The sequence below is a fragment of the Magallana gigas genome, chromosome 10, assembly GCF_963853765.1.
Source record: "Magallana gigas chromosome 10, xbMagGiga1.1, whole genome shotgun sequence".
NCBI classification, from domain to species: Eukaryota; Metazoa; Mollusca; class Bivalvia; order Ostreida; family Ostreidae; genus Magallana; species Magallana gigas.
Genome location: NC_088862.1, coordinates 7,140,453 through 7,163,436, shown reverse-complemented (window position 1 = coordinate 7,163,436; position 22,984 = coordinate 7,140,453). Strand labels below are relative to the sequence as shown.

At 33.0% G+C, this 22,984-nt stretch overlaps 1 protein-coding gene across 3 annotated transcripts in view; it reads left to right on the top strand.

The window, feature by feature from the left end:
• LOC105323965 (tyrosine-protein kinase JAK2) overlaps positions 1-12,930 on the top strand; it is a 52,693-nt gene extending 39,763 nt beyond the window's left edge. For 2 of the 3 annotated variants that reach the window (XM_066072856.1, XM_066072855.1), the window contains exons 18-25: positions 1,733-1,873; positions 2,283-2,358; positions 3,649-3,771; positions 4,256-4,338; positions 6,785-6,817; positions 7,607-7,747; positions 10,860-10,935; positions 12,777-12,930. In XM_066072856.1, coding sequence (XP_065928928.1) covers positions 1,733-1,873; positions 2,283-2,358; positions 3,649-3,771; positions 4,256-4,338; positions 6,785-6,817; positions 7,607-7,747; positions 10,860-10,935; positions 12,777-12,924 — 821 coding nt within the window. In that variant the 3' untranslated portion in view covers positions 12,925-12,930. The remainder of the gene's footprint in view (positions 1-1,732; positions 1,874-2,282; positions 2,359-3,648; positions 3,772-4,255; positions 4,339-6,784; positions 6,818-7,606; positions 7,748-10,859; positions 10,936-12,776) is intronic. The other variant, XM_066072857.1, reaches the window with a different exon arrangement.
• The last annotated feature ends 10,054 nt before the right edge of the window (positions 12,931-22,984 follow it).

Below are 22,984 nucleotides of genomic sequence, written 5' to 3'. Positions count from 1 at the left end.
GCAGAGCTTGATCTCCATTATCAAGGATGCTAAAAAATATATCTTAGTTATTACTGGTCCTAACTTCACCAAACTTGAATGGATGATGTCTTATGATACAGATGCACCTGACAGGCATGGATGTTGAATCTGAGCCATAGGTTGCGGATGCTGGAGCAGGATAAGTTTTAATTGCTAGTGCCCTCTGATGATGATATCTTAGTTATTACTGGTCTGAACTTCACCAAACTTGCATGGAAATGCGTCTTATGTATACTGATGCACCTGACAGGCTTGAATGCTGAATCTGAGCCATAGGTTTTGGATGCTGGATGAGGTTTAGTTTTTTTGGAACAGGTCACATGTTTTATAGATGATAGCTTGCATAGTTAATTTAACTATATTATGAATGAAACGCAGAGGTTGCCTCAGATGCAGAGCCTGATCTCCATTATCAAGGATGCTAAAGAAATCTCCTACCTCACTCAAACCTGCTCGATAGATAGATGTGTTTGTTGATAAATGATATAACATGATTCCTATGATATAGTATTGTATAGTATGAAACAATATTGTTTAATATGATACAATATAATATCATATGTAATATTATAAAAAGTTATATGATACGATATGAAATTGTATCAATTTTTTTGATATTTTATGTTATGATATTGTATCATGATATTGTTAAGTATAGTATTGTATATTATGAAACAATATTTTATAATACTATATTGTATTATTAATTTATTATTTTATCACATGATACTATTACATAAGATATTGCAAAATATAATATTGTATCCTATGATACAAAATTGTAAATTCTATAATATTCTATCATACGATATTGTATAATAAAATATGATATTAGTTTCTGTAATATAGAATTATATCACATGAAATTGTATAATATTATACTGTAATATTATATAATATCGTATCATATGATATTGTATGATATGATATTGGTTTATAACATGATATATTATCACATCACATGAAATTATATTGTATGATATTGTAAAATATATTATTGTATCATATAATATTGTATTATTTAATATTTTACTTTATCACATAAGATTGTATCATTTGATATGATACAATGATGTACATATCAAATTATATTGTATCATATGATACAGTATCATATTATGTATCAAAAATGATACAGTATCATACAATATAATACTATATTATACAATATAATATCATATGTTTCAATATTATGATGTAATATGATATTGTAAATAATATAATACTTTATTGTTTTATATAATATGATATTGTATTATGTGATCAAATATAATAACGTATAACACAATACAATGTCATATCATACGTTTCAATATCATATCTCATCATTGTTTATTATTATATTTTATTGTATTATATGATATATGTTGTAAATATGATAGGATGCAATATTTAATATTATATTATTGTATTGATTTACATATGAACATATGATCATCATACAATTTTTTAACAGATGATATACGATATTGTGTCAAAACAGAATCCATGAATATCCAAGATCATAAAGTATGATTTTCATTTAATATGATAAAGGTGAAGTCTCATAAGGGTGATGTCTCGTCTCGGTGAGATTTGTAATCTGTGATTACCTATGTTTATGAAATTGCAATGTATCTCAACTGAGTCAACTCTTACTCTCTATGCTACTTTTATTTGCTGTTTTGTTATTGCATATTTAAATTATTTCATGTTTGTTGTCCTTCTTTAGTTTCCCTGCTAAATGCTGAGGTTGACTGCATGAGAACAGAGAATGCTGAAATGATTGGCCTGGAATGGATTGTGGCAGAAACTGAAATAAAACAAATACTGGAATGTAGGCTGGTCCCAGAAAGTGATCTTCTGAGTGCTGGTATGTATTTGAGTCTCCATTGTCGGAAACCCACAGTCGGTCTCGCTTCAGCGAGACAGATCATGGGTTTCTGTCAATGTCTCATTCTATCATCTCATACTCTATCTTTCTTGTTTCAAAGTCTCATACTATTTCTCTGTAAACATGTCTGTGTCTGGGTGAATTCAAGACGGGTAAAACTGTTTACAAGTGTAGATGGGCGAACATTACACGGGGCAAAAATAACACAGGCACTTGTTTCTGAGAAAAAAATTTATCCTATAGTATAATAATAACAATTATTATTATACTATATGGTAAATTTTTTTTCTCAGACACAAGTGCCTGTGAAAAATAACCATGGATACAGTATCTTTAATGGATGCTTGTCATGATGATGAATCATTTGTCTTGTTCTTGAACATTTCAGGGTTGGACCCCAATGATCTGTCTCATTTCAAAAGATGTTTGGATAATCTGGAGGAAGAGATGATGAAAAAACAGAGGTTTGTTCTTAAGAAAAGGAATACTATCGATATAAACATGTACACTGTTACTACCTGTTAATGTGTGTAAGTTTTTTTCATCAGAAGATGTGTTTTTTCCTTTTATTTATCATTACCAAGTTATTTTCATTGCTTAAGTTTTAAAATCATTAAAATCATACATTAAATTTCACTTTCCAACAATTTGCTAACTTTTTACCATTTTATTATCTCTTTGAACTCCAATTGCCCTTAATTTTTATGCCTGATAACCTGTGTCAGTATGACTAAATATTTGTCTGTGTTACCTTCATATATTAAAAAATTTTCCATCTCAAGACTTGTGACATTGTCTTATGATATAGTCTTAACCAAATAAATCATTATGTAGGGCTAATATTCAATTGCTTATATATATATATATATATATATATATATATATATATATATATATATATATATATATATATATATATGTATGTATACACGTTCGCCCAGTGACTGAGTTAGACAGCATCTACTACAGTGAAAATTTATATTTACAGCAAAATTAAGTTAGGGATCAGGTACTACGCCTGATTTCAGAATTTACTGAGATTCCAGGATTTATGATTATTCAAAGTTCAAATAATTCCCTGTTTACAGTTGAACTTCGGTATCTCAATTACTGATATCTCGAATACAATGGATATGTTGCAGTGTTCTGATTTTATAAGTTATTTTACCCTCAATATCTCGAATGCTCGGAAGTTTTTAAACAGCCCCATTTAATTAGTTCAAGATAACGAAGTTTGACTGTATGTTACATGTAAATCATATAAGGCCAAAAAATAAAATATGTGTGTTTCCGGTTTCCCGCCCTACCCTATTTTTTATGCGCCGACCCTAACACTTTTTATTCCAAATCCAGATTACCAACCGTAATTGGTTTAAACAATAGAGTCTTTACAAATCAGAGTTCAAAAAACGCTTGTAACAATTCAATAGAAAACACCACTTATCAAAGCATTTTAAAGATTTCTTAGTGTAGATTGACAGTATGGATGAAAGTTATCTTAAACTAAAAAAAAAAAAGAAAAAAAAAGCCGACCTACCTACCCTATTTTAAAATTTGATGAAATAGGAAACACACATATTTTTTTTTTTGGCCTAATGTCATATACATAGTATTTGTTTCACATTGGCAACATGCAGTTACACTTTGAATTTACAACTGATGAACTGGTAATTGTATTTATTGAATTAAAACACTATTCTGGTAATTGGAGTTTAGTTACCAGTAATTCAATTCTGAATGGTATTGCCTTACAGATATGATGTAGCACTGTCTCATTGTAAAGGCATGAAGGAGGTCTTTAAAGAAAGCAACTTGGAACAGCTGAAGAGTTTCCTAAAATTGAATGATCTTGACATTCTGAAGATGGTGTTCTTTAGGTAAAAGAAAAAGAATAGTTAAAAAGTGGGTATCTAGAGAGGGTATTTTAACTATGCTTTTTTATTTTTGCACAAAAAAAGCCTTGTTAAAAATGTGGAGCACCTCAAAGGGAACCCACATTTTTAACTATGCTCGTTTTTCTAAACAAGCCCCTATGATCCATGCACTGATCTAAATTGGGGGGAGTAGGTGAAGAGAATTGGGTCCTCTTTGCTATGTCTGCAGAAATTTCAGCAAGATATATCTAGTCTAAAAATTTTGAACTAGCTGGTATACCTCCAAAAAGATGTCAATTATTCTAAGATACAGAATTATTAGTCTATACAAATTTCACTGAGGTTATGCATATGCCTGCACGATTCGTTCATGACTCTTCTTACATGTAGCAAATTGGGCACTGTAGAATATTTTGTATCATTGTTTAAACATTAACGGTGATTGTAAATCTATTCAATTTCTTCATTATTTTAATTTTTGTTACAGAAAAACAGTAATGGCTTCCCCAACCCTTGTAACAGAAGACCCCCCGGGACCTTCAACCATTGGATATGGAGCAGACTCGCACAGTAATCCTGTTTTTTACTAGGCCAAATAATATCAAATCTGTGTTTCTCAGACACTACCCCATAATATCAAGTGATGTCACACAATTCATTGATTAGTTTTTTGACAATGAATGAGTTAAATTGATAAGATAATGGTAGGAGTAATCGTGGTAGATAGGACTTGCTCTGCCTCATGGGTTAATTTATCTTAAAGCTTGGTCATACACAGATCTAAAGAGGGCAAGGTGGTCTGGACTACCTTTTAAGATTCAGTCTCAATAAAATTTACATAGCAGAGCTACCAAAAAGTTGCCTTGGAATTGGAGATTCCCACAGAGCCCCACTGGACCAGCAAAACAAAAATCTTCCTCAGATCCCCTACAATCTAATCAAAAATAGATTTTTGATCCGCTCCTAATAGATCGCTACAATCTAATTAAAAGTAGATCTTTGATCCGCTCCTAATAGATCGCTACAATCTAATTAAAATTAGATCTTTGATCCGCTCCTAATAGATCGCTAAAGTGTAGCGATCTATAAGGAGTGGATCAAAGATCTAATTTTAATTAGATTAGATCCCCTACTGAAAAAGTTCTGGATTTGTGTATATTGTCTTTTCGAGTGTTAGATTTGTAAGTCAGCTAGAACACATATATTCAAACCTTAGCAGATACTGTATCTGAGTCTGTTAGGTTAAAGAGTTCACAATGTTGATGCAGTAGATTGTAGTAAATGTGTTGGGATAATTTCTTTTACTGGAGGAAGGAGGACATAAAGGCCTATTCTCAGGACTTTTACTTTCACTGGTGTTAAGCCGATATGCGTACCATTTGGTACGCATATCATAAGATGGCGACGACCTCTGCAGGTTCGTAAGTTTACACAACTCTTTTTATTGATTCAGATCGTATTACAGCGGGTAAATCATAAGTGTTTGAAGGACTAGCGAGTCTTCACATGTACCAACCTATAAAATAATCCAAAACTGCATATTAATTAATATTTTCTTCATTAATGAAAATCCCGATGATATGCGTACCTACGGCATGTTTATGTTTTTGGATATACGTACCATATTTTGATGATATGGGTACCAGCTACTTTCCTATTATATATTGTGTTTTCTTATTTTCATTGAACTGTGCGGTTTTGAGACGTTGAATGCATTTGTATTATATTGTTTTATTATCGTTATCCCCAGAGCATCAGTATGTTGAGAACTTGGACATATATTACTAGTATTACTTTATAGTAGCGGGAATTAAACATTCAAATTTTCAATATATCATACTAAATGATCTCTTGTTTTCAGTCGGTCGGTTCAATCGGTTTTGATATACTCTTAATATAAACCTCGATTCTGGCAATACATTTTCAGAGAATTCAGAAACAATATATAATGGATGAATCCCATGTAAGTAGGTAATATTCAAATAGATGTCAAGAAATTATCCATCTATTTAATGTCCATTGTTTTTAAAATGATAAATACGCCGAGTATTAATTGTTCCATGCTTTATCATTTGAACAGAATTCATCATTAACAAAATATTCTTTTATTTGTTTATTGTTTCATTCGTTCGTGTACACACAATTTCTAATTTTATATTTATAAACAAACTCGTTTTTCAAAATTTGAATATTATTCTTTGAGAAAGAAATTGAAGGACTCTAAATATCTGAAGGACTCTAAATATCTGTATCAATCGGACTTAAATGTTAGATTTGGACTTACAGTGAGATTTCGGTAATCTGATGATAAAATATCAGGCAATCTAAATCACCTGTATTTCTTTCTTAAATATTTTTTTTCATTTAACAAGTTGTTTTATTTTTTTTACGAAATACAGTTACATAAATTATAAATGTACAATTCCCTTAAAAAAAAAATCAATTTTTATATTAGTGGTACGTTTATCTTACCGATGGTACGCATATCTAGAAATTCTTATTTGTTTTATGGTACGCATATCTGTTTTTGTAGGTACGCATATCATCGGGATTTTCATTAATGAAGAAAATATCAATTACTATGCAGTTTTCGTTTATTTTATAGGTTGCTGCATGTAAAGACCCTGTAGCACTTCAGACACTTATGTTTTACCCGCTGAAATACGATCTGAATAAATAAAAATAGTTGTGTAAACTTACGAACCTGCAGAGGTCGTCGCCATCTTATGATATGCGTACCAAATGGTACGCATATCGGCTTAACACCAGTGACTTTGTGAATTTAATAAATTTTAGAATCCGGAGGGTATGGGGGGAGGGGGGGTCTGAAACATATTTATTAATAAGAACACCATATTCAAAATACGACACATATAGAATTTATCAATTTTATACAATCCTGTTTTACACCTAATAAATGCTTACAATATTTAGAGTCGGCATTTTTCAAAAGGTGCTAAGTGTACAAACAAACAGAAAAGATTATGTAATTTTTTTCAAAAAATTCTTTTTCCAGAAAATCCTGAATTAGATGTGGACAAAATTATAGGTGAGTGCAAAACAATATTATTTAAAGATCAGGTCTACATATGAGTGAAGCAAACGATTAACAATCAAATTTTTATCAATTTGAAACTGGTTGTAAAATTGTAAATCGGTATATACTGTAGAAGCAGAAATATTTGTTGAGGATTTAATTTCGTTATTTTTGTTGACAGTATAAATCAACCAAACTAAATCCATGTCGAATTTTTAACCCAAGTTTCAGTATATACAGGGTTGATATGTGATGCATTTAAGGATTACGATGTGACGAAAATAAATGCCAACCAAATTGTATTTGGTTTAAAAACAACGAATTTTAACCCAATGAAAATATGTGCTTTTACAGTATATCAACTATCAAGTAAAACAACGAATCTATGTACAACAATCCAGAAACACATATCACGCACCTATTACTGTAAATTCCTTATTTTATGCGAGTACTTAATTCCGCGATTCCAGTGTTTTGTATCAAATCGTGAAAATATAAAATTGCGATCAGCAATTTTTTGTTATAGTTTCCTACAGTTCAAAACTGTCTGAAAAATAAAAGCGAGATTTTAAAATCTGCAAGGTTTGCTTCTCGCGATTTTATCCGGAAATTATTTCCTCGCGTTTAATTAGCTATAGGAGTCTACAGTAAGAACGGAATTTACAGTTATAAAACTGTTATAAAAATTGATACTCCTAAATATTAATGAAAACACAATGTATCTGACATATCGTATGATTTGCTGTGTTGTTAATGCATAATGTTATTATTTTATCAATAATGTTTGTTGTCATTGGTTAGTTCCCCTGCTAAATGCTGAGGTTGACTGCATGAGAACAGAGAATGCTGAAATGATTGGCCTTGAATGGATTGTGGCAGAAACTGAAATAAAACAAATACTGGAATGTAGGCTGGTCCCAGAAAGTGACCTTCTGAGTGTTGGTATGTACTTTGGTCTCAAAACAGTGGAATTGTCTGTTTTTAACTGAAATTAAACAAATACATGAATTAGGCTGGTCCCAAAAAGTGATCTTCAAAGTTCTGGTATGTACTGGGGTCTCAAAACAGTGAAACTGTCTGGTTTTGCTTTCACTTGTTAAGATCTAAGTAACTATTTTGTTTAAACAAGCTACTATATAAATAGTGCCTGTTTGGGAGGGTAACATTTGAAATTGACCCGCCGAGAAAACCATTGTCAACCGACGCGAAGCGGAGGTTGACAATGGTTTTTGAGGGGTGTCAATTTCAACTGTTATCCTCCCATACAGGCACTATTTATTTTGTTATACTGAATGTCTTAATTTTAAAGAAAACATCACTGCTTTTGAATAGGAATAACATGAATTCTAAGGCGAACCGTACGCGCATGATTTTCGCGCATATAACAATGTGTATTGTTATACTTTCATGTAAAATACTGAAATCTGATTGGTTTAGACGCAGTTCATAATCGGTTCTATTACCCTCATCGTTAGCATGCGCGAAAATTATGCGCGTACGGTTCGCCGTAGAATTCACGTTATTCCTATGTAAAAGCAGTTTTAAAAGTTTTCTTTAAAATTAAGACATTCAGTATAACAAAATAATTAGTGCCTGTTTGGTAGGATAACAGTTGAAATTGACACCCCTCGAAAACCATTGTCAACCTCCGCTTCGCGTCGGTTGACAATGGTTTTCTCGGGGTGTCAATTGCAATTTCAACTGTTACCCTCCCAAAAAGGCACTATTTATATAATGTTACGCGTTGCTAAGTGCGTTGCTAACGCTGAGGGTAATAGAACAGATTATGAACTGCGTCTAAACCAATCAGATTTCAGTATTTAACATGAAAGTTTAACAAAATACTTTGTTACCCTACAGTTTCTATTGTAAGAGGGATATTTTTAGGTCACCTATGTAAACTCAGGTGACCTATTGCTATCTGTTTTTGTCTGTCGTCGTGCGTCCTGCGTTAAAAATTTTACATTTTTAACTTCTTGAAAACTACATGGCTAATTGTAACCATTTTTGGTGTGAGGCAACTCTATGGTAAGAGGAATTTAAATTGTGAAATTCGTGGCTCTACCACCCCTGGGGCACATGGGGCCAAATATGCAAAAAAAAAAGCCAAATTTTCTAAAAAATTTCTCTACTCCCACACACGGAGGAAAAATGGTTGCATGATAATGATGTCCATGAAGCTCTTTACCAAAATTGTGAAATTCCTGGCCCCTGGGTCAGGGGTTCTGGCTCTAGGGTGGGGCCAATATGGCCATATAGTAAAAATGTATTAAATCTTAGAAAATCTTCTTCTCTACTCCCATATATATTTGTTAAAAACTAAATGCATGATAATGGTGTCCATGAGGCCCTTTACCAAAATTGGGAAATTCATGGCCCCTGGGTCAAGGGTTCAGAACGGGGGGGGGGGGGGGGGGGGCAATATGGCAATATAGTGTTAATGCATAATATGTTTTAAAATCTTCTCACACATCTGTATGAAAAACTGACTTCATAATTATGTTTACCAGAAAGTCCTCTACTAAAATTTTAAATTTGAGTATAGGTTTTGACTTTAGGGCAGGGCCAAAATGGATGTGTAGGTGTTAATGCATATAATGTTTAAAAATTATCTTCTTTACTCCCACACACCTGAAAGGAATGCTGAATTCATGATTTTGTAGACCAGATCTTTAAGTTTTTCGCCAAAATTATAGGTTTCATAGTTCTTTTTGAAAGATTTCAGGCAGGGAGGTTGTCGGCGACGTCATTACAAATTTATAATTTTTCTAGTCCAGAATGAAACCCAATTAAATGAATATATGAGACTCCTTGACAAGTTTTGTGTATGGGTTATATGCTACTGAGGTGACCGCTAAGGCCTATTTGCCTCTTGTTAGTAGGTGGGGAGTGAGGTTAGCTGCAGGACTGTAGCTCCCGGTCTGAAAAAATTCGGATGGACGACCTGGGAGCTACAGTGCCTCCCATAGTAAAAAACTGCAATTTACGGCGCACAAAAAAATGCGCTAGTTTTGGACTGATTAATCTCATTTACGAACACATTCTGTACAAATTTTTGATCCCAAAAAATTCCTCGGACATTTTACTACAGATATCGTCACTTCACTTACTTCTGATAGTCTTTCAAACACCATCACCAGCCTTGTAAATTGAAGTGGTGAAAGTTTGTTTACATTTAAAAATGGCGACTCTCGATCTCGACGTAAATTAACATACTTCATTTTCCGAGGTCGGTTATCATGTTAAGAGAAAATCTGAGACAAGTTAAGTGACGATGTCAGTAGTAAATTTGCTGAAGAATTTAATGGTACTAATTATTTTTACAGAATTTGTGTGAAAATAAGGTTAATAAGTCCAAAACTAGCGCATTTTTTTGTGCGCCGTAAATTGCAGTTTTTTACTATGGGAGGCACTGTAGCTCCCAGGTCGTCCATCCGAATTTTTTCAGACCGGGAGCTACAGTCCTGCAGCTAGGAGTGAGGTGCACTCTGTTGAGGCACTACTGTTGTATTAAATATGCAGTAGGTTCCGATGCTCAAGGTAACTTAATCTTTGAAACCCTCTCTTTGCTTTGTTTGCTGGCACCACCATTTGCAAATTTTCTTGGTAGGACACATCAAATGAACCAACACATAAATTAATTAGTGCATATTTACTCTCATTTTAATATATACAGAATATGTAGCTCTGTGGTACATGGTGTATCACACTATACCCATAGGCCTACTGTGGAATCATTAAATTTCAAGGGGGCCAATTTTCGTGGATTGCCTAAATTTTACAGGTTCGTTGGGACATAATTTCGTGTATTCTCTTAAACCTACAAAGGAAATAGAACTTTATTACCCTAATTTATTATTTCATGGAGGATGTTAATTCGTGGATGAGGGGTACCCATGAATTCCACGAAAATCGTGCCACCGCGAAATCTAATGATTCCACAGTATTGTTTAAAAAATAGTCATTAAAAAGTGATGACAAAGTATGAGCTATCTTTAAAGGACCATTCAATGTCATGATGGTGAATCATTGTGTTGTGTCTCTAACATTTCAGGTTTGGACTTTGATAATCTAGATCATTTCAAAAGATGTTTGGATACACTAGAGGAAGAGATGATGCAAAAACAGAGGTTTGTTCCTGATAAAAGTTTTCATTTACTGTAGATTCCTATTTAAACGCGAGGAATCAATTTCCGCGAAAAATTGCGAGAGACAACCCTCGCAAATTTTAAAATCTCACTCATATTTTTCAGATGGTTTTGAACTATAGTAAGTTATAGCAAAACATTTGTGAATGCGATTTAATATTCTCTTGATTTGATTCAAAACAGAGGAATCGCAGAATTAAGTACTCGCGTAAAATAAAGAATATGTCGTATACATGCACACTGTAAATTGTTAGTGTTCAATTGTTCATCAGAAGGTTTTTTTCCCTTTATTTTTTCATTGGAGTTACATGTATTTTCTTTTTGATTTAGCAAAATTGCTTCAATAGGTAACCTTAAAATCACCCTTAACATTTCATTAACTTGATACCATTTTATTAAGGTCTTCCGCTTCCAGTTTCACATGTTATATGACATAAAGATAACAATATTCAAGGCCGTTCCGTCATTTAGAAGCAGTGATAAAAAGGACTTTCAAAATAAGGAAAAAGACACAAAGTAAACTGCATTCACGGTACACAGATTGTATGATGTGTCTCAAAAGTTCCTATTTTGGACTCCTCCACTACTGTGGAATCATTAAATTTCAAGGGGGCCAATTTTCGTGGATTGCCTAAATTTTACAGGTTCGTTGGGACATAATTTCGTGTATTCTCTTAAACCTACAAAGGAAATAGAACTTTATTACCCTAATTTATTATTTCATGGAGGATGTTAATTCGTGGATGAGGGGTACCCATGAATTCCACGAAAATCGTGCCACCGCGAAATCTAATGATTCCACAGTATATCTGCGAAAAAAATTATTGAATGAGACATTCTTGCGCGGAGTCTTGTAAATGAAATTTCCATTGGTCAGAATGGATTCTTCCATGGGGGCGGGGTAGGTATTGAAACCAATTTAATCGTTAAAAGTTTTGAATTGTTAACAACGATATATCAGATCGAATATTTTAGAACGATTTATAAATCCGAAATTTTGGATCTTGCTCACACTTCAGCCAATTAAAAATGACTGTATTTTGGATTCCAAAATACAGTCATTTTTAATCAGTTAATGTGTGAGCTTGTGTATTTAGTAGGCGGGCATCCTTACACCCTATTTAGGCCCATGCATAGATCTAGAAGGAAAGTTGGAGGATTCTAGATCTCCCCCCCCCAACCCCCAACATTTCTTTCAATTACATGTACATTATAAAATTACCAAAAATATGCGTTGGACATCCCCTGGCAAACTCAAATAACGGTCAGACCCTCAACCCCCTCCCCCGGAAAAATTTTCTGATCTGCGCATGCTCCCCCTCCTTGAAAAACAAAATTATTCTTCAAAACCCCCTGTAAAATTTTCAGGATCTCCACATATATACTAAAAGATTCATTGGCGCTTGCGTTCGATAAAAAATGCATGTAAAATGTTTGGTCTATTTACCTTCTTACCGGGCATACCCACTGTGTGAATGTAATCGTCGTCCATATTCTGTCTATATTTGGTCAATTTTGATGATTAAATAAGTTTCTCAAAATAAAATGCACATGCAAAAAACAACACACGGCCACGTTGATAATTTTTGTCCTCTGTTACCTACATATATTGTAATTTTTTCTATCTCAAGAACTGTGACATTGTCATATGATACATGTATATATAATGTCATATAATGTCATATATTTGTTTCACATTGGCAACATGCAGTTACACTTTGAATTTGTGACTGATGAATTGATAATCAAATTCACTGAATTTTGAACAATATAATTGGAGTTTCCTTACTGGTATTTAAATGTTGATTTCTATTAATTTACAGATATGATGTAGCACTGTCTCGTTGTCAAGGCATGAAGGAGGTCTTTGAAGAAAGCAACTTGGAACGGCTGAGGAGTTTCCTAAAATTGAATGACCTTGACATTCTGAAGAAGGTGTTCTATAGGTCATGGTTGTTACCAGTGAATTAATATACAGGGTTTTACAAAAGTAAGCACCAGCTTGTTCTATTGCTTTGTCATTTTCTTCATACAATGTAATTGAACACACTTCAAGCAAAGTACAGGATATGTCATCTTTGTTTGATCACCCTCCTTCTATCTCTTTCTGTCAACCAAAAAAATTCATGTCCATTCCATAAGTATTGAGTATTGAAAAGTAAACAGCTGACTTGGCATAAAAGTTGCTCATGACCTAACTGTGTCTGGTGACCCTGACATGGGGTCATTAATTGATACTAAGGTCAAGGTGATATAACCAGTCAACATGCTAATGTCCATTGAACTGATTTTTTTTAAAGATAAAATAAGGAATAATATATTTAGCACAAAGGATGTTGATTACAGTAGGTTTCATCATCAACTGCCATTTATTTAAGGTCAGACGACATGTTCCTAAAGCATCTTTTTTGTATCTCATTATTTAAAATCACCCTTAATTTGATTGAAATTTTATTTATATATAGATAAATGCCTATATTGCCAAATGGTTATAGCGGTGGCCGCTCCCTACTGAACATTTTCGGAATCTCAGACACCAGACAGAGGACTTCGGACTGCGGACCTTTTAGTTGAGGGGACATGTCAAACACGAAAATTGAAGAAAATATGTGTTCAAAAAATTGTTTTCATTTAACTTAATTTTTGACTTCGGGTTCGTTGTTTATAAGAATAAGCATGTTGATTTCTTTCAATTATGATATTTTTAAAGACTAATTTCACGTAATTTAAGGTACACGTATATAATGTATAATATTTTTTATGTTTTCGAAGTAATTTCAAGATATTCCATAATGATACTTGACGACATATTTGACCGAAACGTTATCAATGTTTAAAAAAATACCGCAAAATTGTTTATAAATATTATAACAGGTAGAGGAAATGTATCCCTTTTTAATGAAATTAAAAAATATACAGGAAACGAGTTCTTCAAGTGTTTTATTAAATTAATCAGACTCGTCAGAGTCAACACCAAGAGCTTTAAGAAGTTTTGGTACTTTTTTTGTTATAAAAATGTTATACGCCTCTTGATTTTCCCGTATAACCCTCAGAAGTGGCCGTTTGCGAACTCCTTTTTGAGATGGTGATGGTCTAGAAGTACCAGGCGTAGATGAAAATCTAGATGAACCGGGCACAGATGAAGATTTTGACCGACCGGGCAAAGAAGAAGACGTAGATGTAGACGGACCGGTCAAAGATGCAGATTTTGAAGAAGCAGGCGTAGACGAATCGGAATTGGTCTCATTCAAATCCTCTTCGGAAGAGGACAGATCTTGCATCATTTGAGATCTTACATCCAATTCGTTCAAATCAGTGGTCGCACGTACCCCGGTCTGTTTTTTATGAACAGGTTGTGCTAATTTGATTTCTATGTCCCTTACCTTCTTCAATTCATTCCTAAAAAAACCAAAAATAGTTATCAACTATATTTATAAAATTGAAGCTGGTTGAATTTTATATGAACATTTATTTAGAAATAATTTTGAACATTACAAAGAGTTCTATTTAAACAATATATAAACTACCTGATCGTGATATTCTTTATATCGAGGTCTGATACAGACAGCAATTTAGATAACTTTGTAGAAAGCCTATCTTTTATTTGTTTTGCATTAGAGGAATTGTACAAATTCTGCGTTTCTAATGGAAGCTGATGGATGTTATCAATCATCGATTTGTGTATTTGGACCCAAGCACATGGATAAGTCTGGTAGCTCCTCAACATCAACAGGATTTCCTGATCGCAAAACTTTACCACCCGTTTTCGTTTTACATTTACCAAAGGCTGTTGATGTTCGAAATTATCTGCAATTAAAAAATATGATTGATAGAATTTTAAATGTACTTCAATGCTTATTAATTTTTTATGGTTAAAAATATATTGAAATAAGGAGATGTCTTTCAAAAATTATTATTTTATATTTAATCATAGATAAGCATGAAGGGATAACGCCTCCGTCAAGTTTGCACTTGCGAGGGGTGTTCGGGTGGAAGCCTTGTCTTTAAAAAAAAAGAAGAGTTATTGGCCTTTTCTCTTGTGAAATCACTTGTATTTTACTGTTGCCGAGAGAGGGTCGGTTTTTATTTTATTATCATTTAAACTTAAGCATATGACAATTCACAGTTTTGAATATTTTCGAACAATTTTCATTTTTATGATATATCTATTTAAATGTATTTAACATGTGCTGTGCATGTGTTCACTATAAAAATGAAATGCACGTCGTTTTCAAAAGAAAATAAAATACATATATGTATTTAGATATTGATAAAAAAGATTACATGTAAATGAAAGCTTATACCATCTTGGACATCTGGCAAATCATCCATATCTAAGTAAGTACGTGTTCTCGGAAGAAATTGAGCGGAATGAAAGAATAGGAAGAGCGGTACAAAAAAAAAACCAAACAAACAAAAAACTAAAGGGTCATATCAAAAGTGATAAAAAATGTAAGCAAAGGTTGTTGTATTTAGAGTAAAGGGTGTTAATTTTGTGAAGGATTTTAAATAATATAATAATATTAGGTTACGAATGCAATCAATTAATCTTTTTAGGATCCGTTCAACTCAACACAAAGGATGTAATTATTTATTTCGTTTTAAATTATATTAGTAATATTATTAATTTATTATGATAGTATAGAAAAGTATATTCAGTGAATGAATGCGATCATTAAGATTGATTGGGGTCTTGACCCAACTGTAACTTGAATTAGAATATTACGAATTAAATGGATTTCTAAAAAAAATATATTAATTTAACATAGACCCCGTAGACTTCCATAAAAACCCCAATAACCTAGAATCAATTAAATTGTGATGCCATAATGTTCTAGAATTTCGTTGGTTACTCTCACCAGCAAATAAACCTAGGGGGGTGGGGGGTGTCAAATAATATGAAATGCAAGTAATCTTCCTACATTATATGTACATGTATTAGCAAATATAACATTCTCATTAAATAGTAACAACCAACGATAATTGACCCCAATAGTTTTAATTGATTCAGTAACTCACTTGCTACCCCCCCCCCCCCCCACACCTTCCTCCAATCCCCCGGTAAATATAAACTATAGAAATATAAAACAGGTAATTTTTATTAAGAATTGTTTCAATTTCAGGTAAACATGGATTTTGATGTTGTGGCTGCAGCTCTCCCAGCTTTTGCTTCGTGTCCGCCCGATTGTTTTATTGTTAAACAATTTTTATCAATATTGATGATTATCACTAAACCCCCACCTGATCCTTTGGTGGATGTGCGACATCGTCTTTGTACAGGTGAACCAGGTGTGTGGCAAGGAAGAGATATATTCTGCATGTTTTCAGACCATTCCTATGGCTTTTATGAGATAACAGGCGAGAGTCTTGAAACTTTTCTAGACCTTGTGCAGAAAATAACTAACGCTATGGGTAGGAAAATGACTGGCCATAATCTGTCACCAAAAAACCGTACGCTTTTATTTATGATTTAGTTGAGATGTTATCCATCTTACAATTTCTTGTCTCAACTGTTTGATGTAAGTACCACAACAATTCATGAAGAAATTGACCAGTTAATGCCTGCATTCCATGCTGTAGCAAATTCATTTAGAACACTTGTAGTGTGGTAGTGTTGATTTTGTGTGTGTTTGTTTATTAAATCAAAAGATCAATATGTGTGTTTAAATAAAATAAAATATGTGCTCATGTTCATGTTGTTTTCATCAAATCATCATTTCATTCTATATTCATCTTCTTCTTTTGCATGTTACTATTAATAACTAAACGACCTGATCGACGAGACAGTGTATGTAAAAATATCAACGCATTTGATTGGCCTAGCCACTTTGGCGGGTCGTGCATTTTATAAAAACCAGTTAACAGGTTCTGAGAGTGACCAGACCAGTTACGACTCAGGGCGTAGGCAGAGCATATTCTAGCCACTACGTACATATAAATAGTTTCATACAGAACGCACAGTAAGTAGTTTTTATCTCCTACTAATATTTCCTCTTTTGAATGAGTGAATGAATGAATAGTTTTATAGTCTGCCAGACGTATATATTAATTTAGTATTCTGATAATTTTACTTTATAAATAATGAAAACGTAATGTTGAAGTTTACTTGTAACGCTGTATTCTATCCTCTAATATTTCATGTACTTTTTAATTGAAATACGGCACTGTTCCAGGTATATGTGACAGCTACATTGCCCAGATATAGTTAGATTAGATTCAGCTCGATTCCATAAATCGGTACGATATCCTTAGATATGCACATTATTACATTTATATTCTATGTAATTCTAGAGTACTATTTTATAGCCAATTATAGCAAGTAACTGAGTATATAGTTGCTGATCATTTTAAATTATCAAGTTCAATAACATAAACGTAATTATTTTATTACCAATGTTAGAGGCTGTGGGACTGTGTGTTTTACTTATATAACAAATACATGTTAGCGTGCAAATAAAATTATTGTTTGTCATATTGTATATTAATATTTATGTTGACTATTGTAGGGCTGATCCCATATATAATATAGTCCTAGGGTCAGGCAATAAAGTGAGATAACCCACAACCGGACTTGTTTTCCTTTATAAAACACCGGCTACAGTAGAACGAACAATTTGTAAGTTGAAAAAATATAAAATTTTAAGCAGTGTATGGCGGCATCCAAGAACAAAATTGGCATATGTTGTAGATATTGTAGCAGGACTTGTTTGTAGACAATACCATCTCTGATTTAAGCAACACCTTGTCCATTCTTAATCAATGCATAAATTATGCATATACAACTGCATTATAAGTATTTTAAACGTATTATAATATTTATGAAACACAAACCTTTTTTGCCCAATATATAGAGCTGACAATGCACGAAATCTTCCTTTAATGTATCAATTTTATCTAAGAAAATAACGGGAAAAAAAACCGGCGGCGTGAACAGGTAAATTCTAATTAAGTTTAAAAACGTGTTTTGATACGATCCAAAAGAACAGTCTTTTGTTTGCGGTCCGCAGTCAGCAGTCCGCAGTCGGGTGTCTGATATTCCGAAAATGTTCACTAGGAGCGCATGTTTTATAGGTCGTGAGTTCAAGCCCCGGCAGCGCCTCCAATAAGTGAATTTTCCTGTGCTGTATATTTTTCATATCAGTAATTCAAGTGTATTTTCAAAAAAGATTATATAGGAGATTGCATATCCTATTATTTTGCAGAAATGCCTGGTAACTTATCCTAATTTTTTGCAAGAAAGCATGTCAAAGTGGTAGTAAATCAATAACAAATTTCTGGAAAAAGTTATATAAAATTGAGGAAAACGTGTTGTCTGACCTTAAAAAAAAAAAAGAATCCAATTTCATTTGGGTTTTTTCTTTCAAATTTTATGCAAGTTTTATATGTTACATATATACATGTATATGTACTCATATTTTTTGTTGAGTGATTGATTACTGATTAGTGTATATCATAGTTTTCATTGTAAAACATGTAATTTTGTAACTCATTACAGTAAAAAATAAAAAAATAATTGTCTTTACATCTAGGCAGCAATTATAACTCAATTTTAAATTTGTACTTGTTCCTTATGCACATTGCTTCTCTGTGGTTCAATATATCGCTCTTTGAACTTTTTACCATTGCATTGATATTTGTTTCAATCCAGTGTTTTGCATGATATTATATGTAGATACCTTTGATTGTGTTAAAATGAGTAGTCGTATTACTTCTATAAGATTATTGTGAAGATGATTTAATGAACATGATTAATAATGTTGTTTGAATTGTTTTCATTGATAAATCAATCAATCATACTTTATTTTCTATGTAAATTGTGTGTGTGTGTGTGTGTGGAGGGGGGGGGGGGGGTAGGGGGGTCGCAGATTAAGGTTGTTTTCGTTTGATATTATTTTGGTGTACCTAAATACCTTATTATGCAATGTATCAAATGTTTTTTGTTATTTTTTCACCTCTTCCCTCTTTTTATTTATTCTTAATCTATTTATGTAGATTATGTAGATTTATGTAATTGTATATCTAGTTTTTAGCATGCATCGGATTTATTCATCCATTATTTTTCATTAATTCCGTGTGCATTAGTATGAACGTTACGGGATTTTAATTTTATAAGAAATATAGAGTGCATTTTTAATTTGAATGAAGGAATGTGTAGCATTTGCCATTTTGAACTGATATATAATAAAAAATAGAACAGACATGCTCGTCAATTTCTGATGAATAAAGCACAAAATTCTTGTAATATCATTTGTGAATTAATCGAATCAGTAACAATTCTTTACACTGATGATTCTTAGCAGGCAAAAAAAAACAATAATTTTTTCCGATTTACTTATTGTTGTCGCTTTATGAACATAAAATTCTTATCGGAGGCTTCGGATCTGGTTACGTGTTCCATGCATGTAGCATCGCTTTTGAAAGTGGGGGGCAGACCGACCCCAAATCTTGACAAGCAACCCCCCTTAATAAAACACAAAAATAAAAAAACCCATCATATTGCTTAGCTTCAAAGCTTCAAAATCGACAATTCTAATCCGTTGGGAGGGGGGGGGGGGGGGGTGTTGATGCGACGTATCTTTAAATTTCGATCTACATGTGTGTGTGTGTGTGTGTATATATATATATATATATATATATATATATATATATATATATATATATATATATATATATATATATATATATATATATATATATATATATATATATATATATATATATATATATATATATATATGTTAAAGAAGGTGGGTGAATAAAATAAGGCGTGTAAACTGCCTATATGGGAATAGATTTACCAGGTATAATATGAACACATCTCATTATTTCTTTCTATATTATTGAAAACAATTTGTATTTACCATAACATCGATTTGTAACTTTTTAAAAAATGTGTTAAATATTTAGACTAGGTTGATTTAAACTGGCGTATGCGTGCCAAAACCTCCAAATAGTGTCATTTTTAGAACTACAATGCCTTTTCTTTTATAGAGTAGGTCTGGGCTCCATATCTTTGTCATAGTCTATATCAGGTTAAAAGAAATATCAAACCGATTTCAATCAGCAAAAACGTGGAGAGATGACCCACTATACTTTAAAGATGTCATTTTGTATTGAACGTTTTAGAGAAATAGTCCGTAAATCCGTGGTTGAAGTAACATTTATCATTTAACAATGAAATTTGTAGTGATTGAAATGGCTCAGTAGTTAGAGCATCAGACATTAGGTAACATCATAGAGCTAGGGTGTTTAGGTTGTGGGTTCGATACCAACAAAACTTTAGAATTAATTTTTTTTTTCTCATCTTTTCTTAAAATATTCAAAACTGAATATAGTTAGAAATTGTGCTTTTGTAAACTTGTAATATAACATCATATAGTATATTTGGTTGGAAAAAAATTAATTTGAAATTGTATTTTACGACTTTACTAAATGGGCATTTGCGCTATCTTGTTCCCCCATCTTCTTTCACCAAATGGGGGCCCGCTCGTTCAAAGTTTATTTTTTCTACATCTATTTGTACATGTACACATTTAAGAAAAATCGACAGCCTCCCCCTTTCTCCTGTCTTGTTGTAAATTTTATTTACCGGGTCCCTCGATGCTACGACGTATTGTGGATTAACAAAAGGCTTTACATAATACATGTAATAAGATTGAACGATGCCAAATAAGCACATGTACTTTTCTCCTACCATAATTTTTATTCATGGACGTCCCTGCTTTTACTTGGAACTGTTTTTTAGCTCACCTGAGCCAAAGCTTTAAAGGGGAGATAATTGAGAATTATTGAAAATTTGTTGGTATTTTTCAAAAATCTTCTTCTCAAAAACTATTAGGCCAGAAAAGCTTAAACTTGTGTGGAGGTAGTGTAGATTCAAGTTTGTTCAAATCAAAACAAGAGGGGGATCAAATTTTACATAGGAATATAAAGAGAAAATCTTTAAAAATCTTCTTCTCAAAAACTATTAGACCAGAAAAGCTCTAATTAAAATTGGGAGCATCCTCATATAGTGAAAATTCAAGTTTGTTTAAATCATGGTCCCCCGGGGTAGGGTGAGGCTACAATTGGGGGATCAAGTTTTACGTAGGAATATATAGAGAAAATCTTTAAAAATCTTCTTCTCAAGAACTATTAGGCCAGAAAATCTCAAATTAAAGTGGAAACATCCTCAGGTACTGTAGATTCAAATTTGTTCAAATAATAGTCCCTGGGGGTAGAGTGGGGCCACCATGGGGGGACCAAGTTTTACACAGGAACATATAGAGTAAATCTTTAAAAATCTTCTTCTCAAAAACTATTAGGCCAGGAAAGCTCAAATTTGAGTGGAAGCATCCTCAGATAGTGTAGATTCAAGTTTGTTCAAATCATGGTCCCCGGGGGTAGGGTGGGGCCACCATTGGGAGATAATTTTTTATACAGGAATATATAGAGAAAATCTGTAAAAATCTTCTGCTAAAAAACTTTTAGGCCAAGAAAGCTCAAATTGGCGTGTAACCATCCTCAGATAATGTAGATTCAAGTTTGTTCAAATCATGGTCCCTGGGGGTAAGAAGGGCTACAATGGGGGATGAATTTTTATATATATAGAGAAAATCTTTAAAAATCTTCTTCTCAAAACTATTAGGCCAGAAAAGCCCAAATTTGGGTGGAAGCATCCCAAGATCGTGTAGATTCAAGTTTGTTTAATTAATAGTCTAGGGGTAGGGCGAAGCCACATCGGGGGATGAATTTTTACATAGATATATAGAGAAAATCTTTAAAAATCTTCTTTTTAAAAACTATTTGGCCAGAAAAGCTTAAACTTGTGTAGAGGCATTCTCGGGTAGTGTAAATTCAAGTTTGCAAAATCACAGTCCCTTGTGGTAGGGCGGGGCCATGATGGCGGTTTGAATTTTTACATCGGAATTTTTAGAGAAAATCTTTAAAAATATTCTGGGAAAGTTTTCGGTTCAAAACTCAGTACTTAGTGTGAAAGCACAGGTTATGCAGATTTAAGTTTGATGAAACCATGATTCCCTAGAGAAAAGTGGGGCCACGAAATGGGGGGGGGGGGGGTTACATAGGAATAGTGAAAAATCTTCTTACAGGTACAACAACAAAAGGGGCTTGGTATTTACCAAAAATAAAGAGGTGGATAAAAATTGGCAGATTTTCAATTTTTTTTAGCAAGGTCTACTGTGTTAGTTGTCAAGATATTTTGATACTATAATGCTAATTTGATCAGAATTAAGGCAATTGTTGCTTAGGTGAGCAATGTGACCCCTGGCCAATTTATGATTTTATTTTATATATATCAAATATATGGTATTTCTTTCGGATGTTTTATTATAAATTAAAATGGTCATATTTAAAACATGAGTGCGTGTGTATACATCAAATACATGAGTAGCGCAGTAGAAATATTTCGTATGTACGGGTTATCTTTCCTGGAACATAAGTGGAAACGGCAACTTGACGTCTCATTTCAACCATACCGAACTGCACGCGCATTATAAGAGAATTCTCAGTTATTATTGGTAAAATTCGTCAAGGATGAAAAGAATTATGACCAAAGTCAAGTATTTGAGTGGGCAGATGTTACGATTTATAAGGCGCATTTCTATCGGCCGTAAAGTTCCCCCATTATTCAATGACGTTTTGGTTCATCACGGCAACTATCTTCATCATTCGATCATCACATTTTCTTTGAAGAGGTCGAAGCGAGGGATGGCTTCAATTTTGATCGGGTCGCGTTCGATTCCTTTTCTTGGCAATAGACGGCATAACGCTACGGTGGTCAGAACGGGCCCTTTGATCTTTGCCGCAATGTTTACTTTGAATTGAGATTGTGGAATTCGTGACCAGATATTTGACTCCCTCAACTATTACAACTGAACCAGCAGACTTCTTCCCAAAATACACAAAGGAGGTACTTATAGACAGGAGAAAACAAACATGGGTCATTGAAATTTCATCGCAAAATCAATTTAAACATTATGGCCATGACAGAGGAAAATTGCTTAGTTTTTTTTTTGCGCTATGTATATAT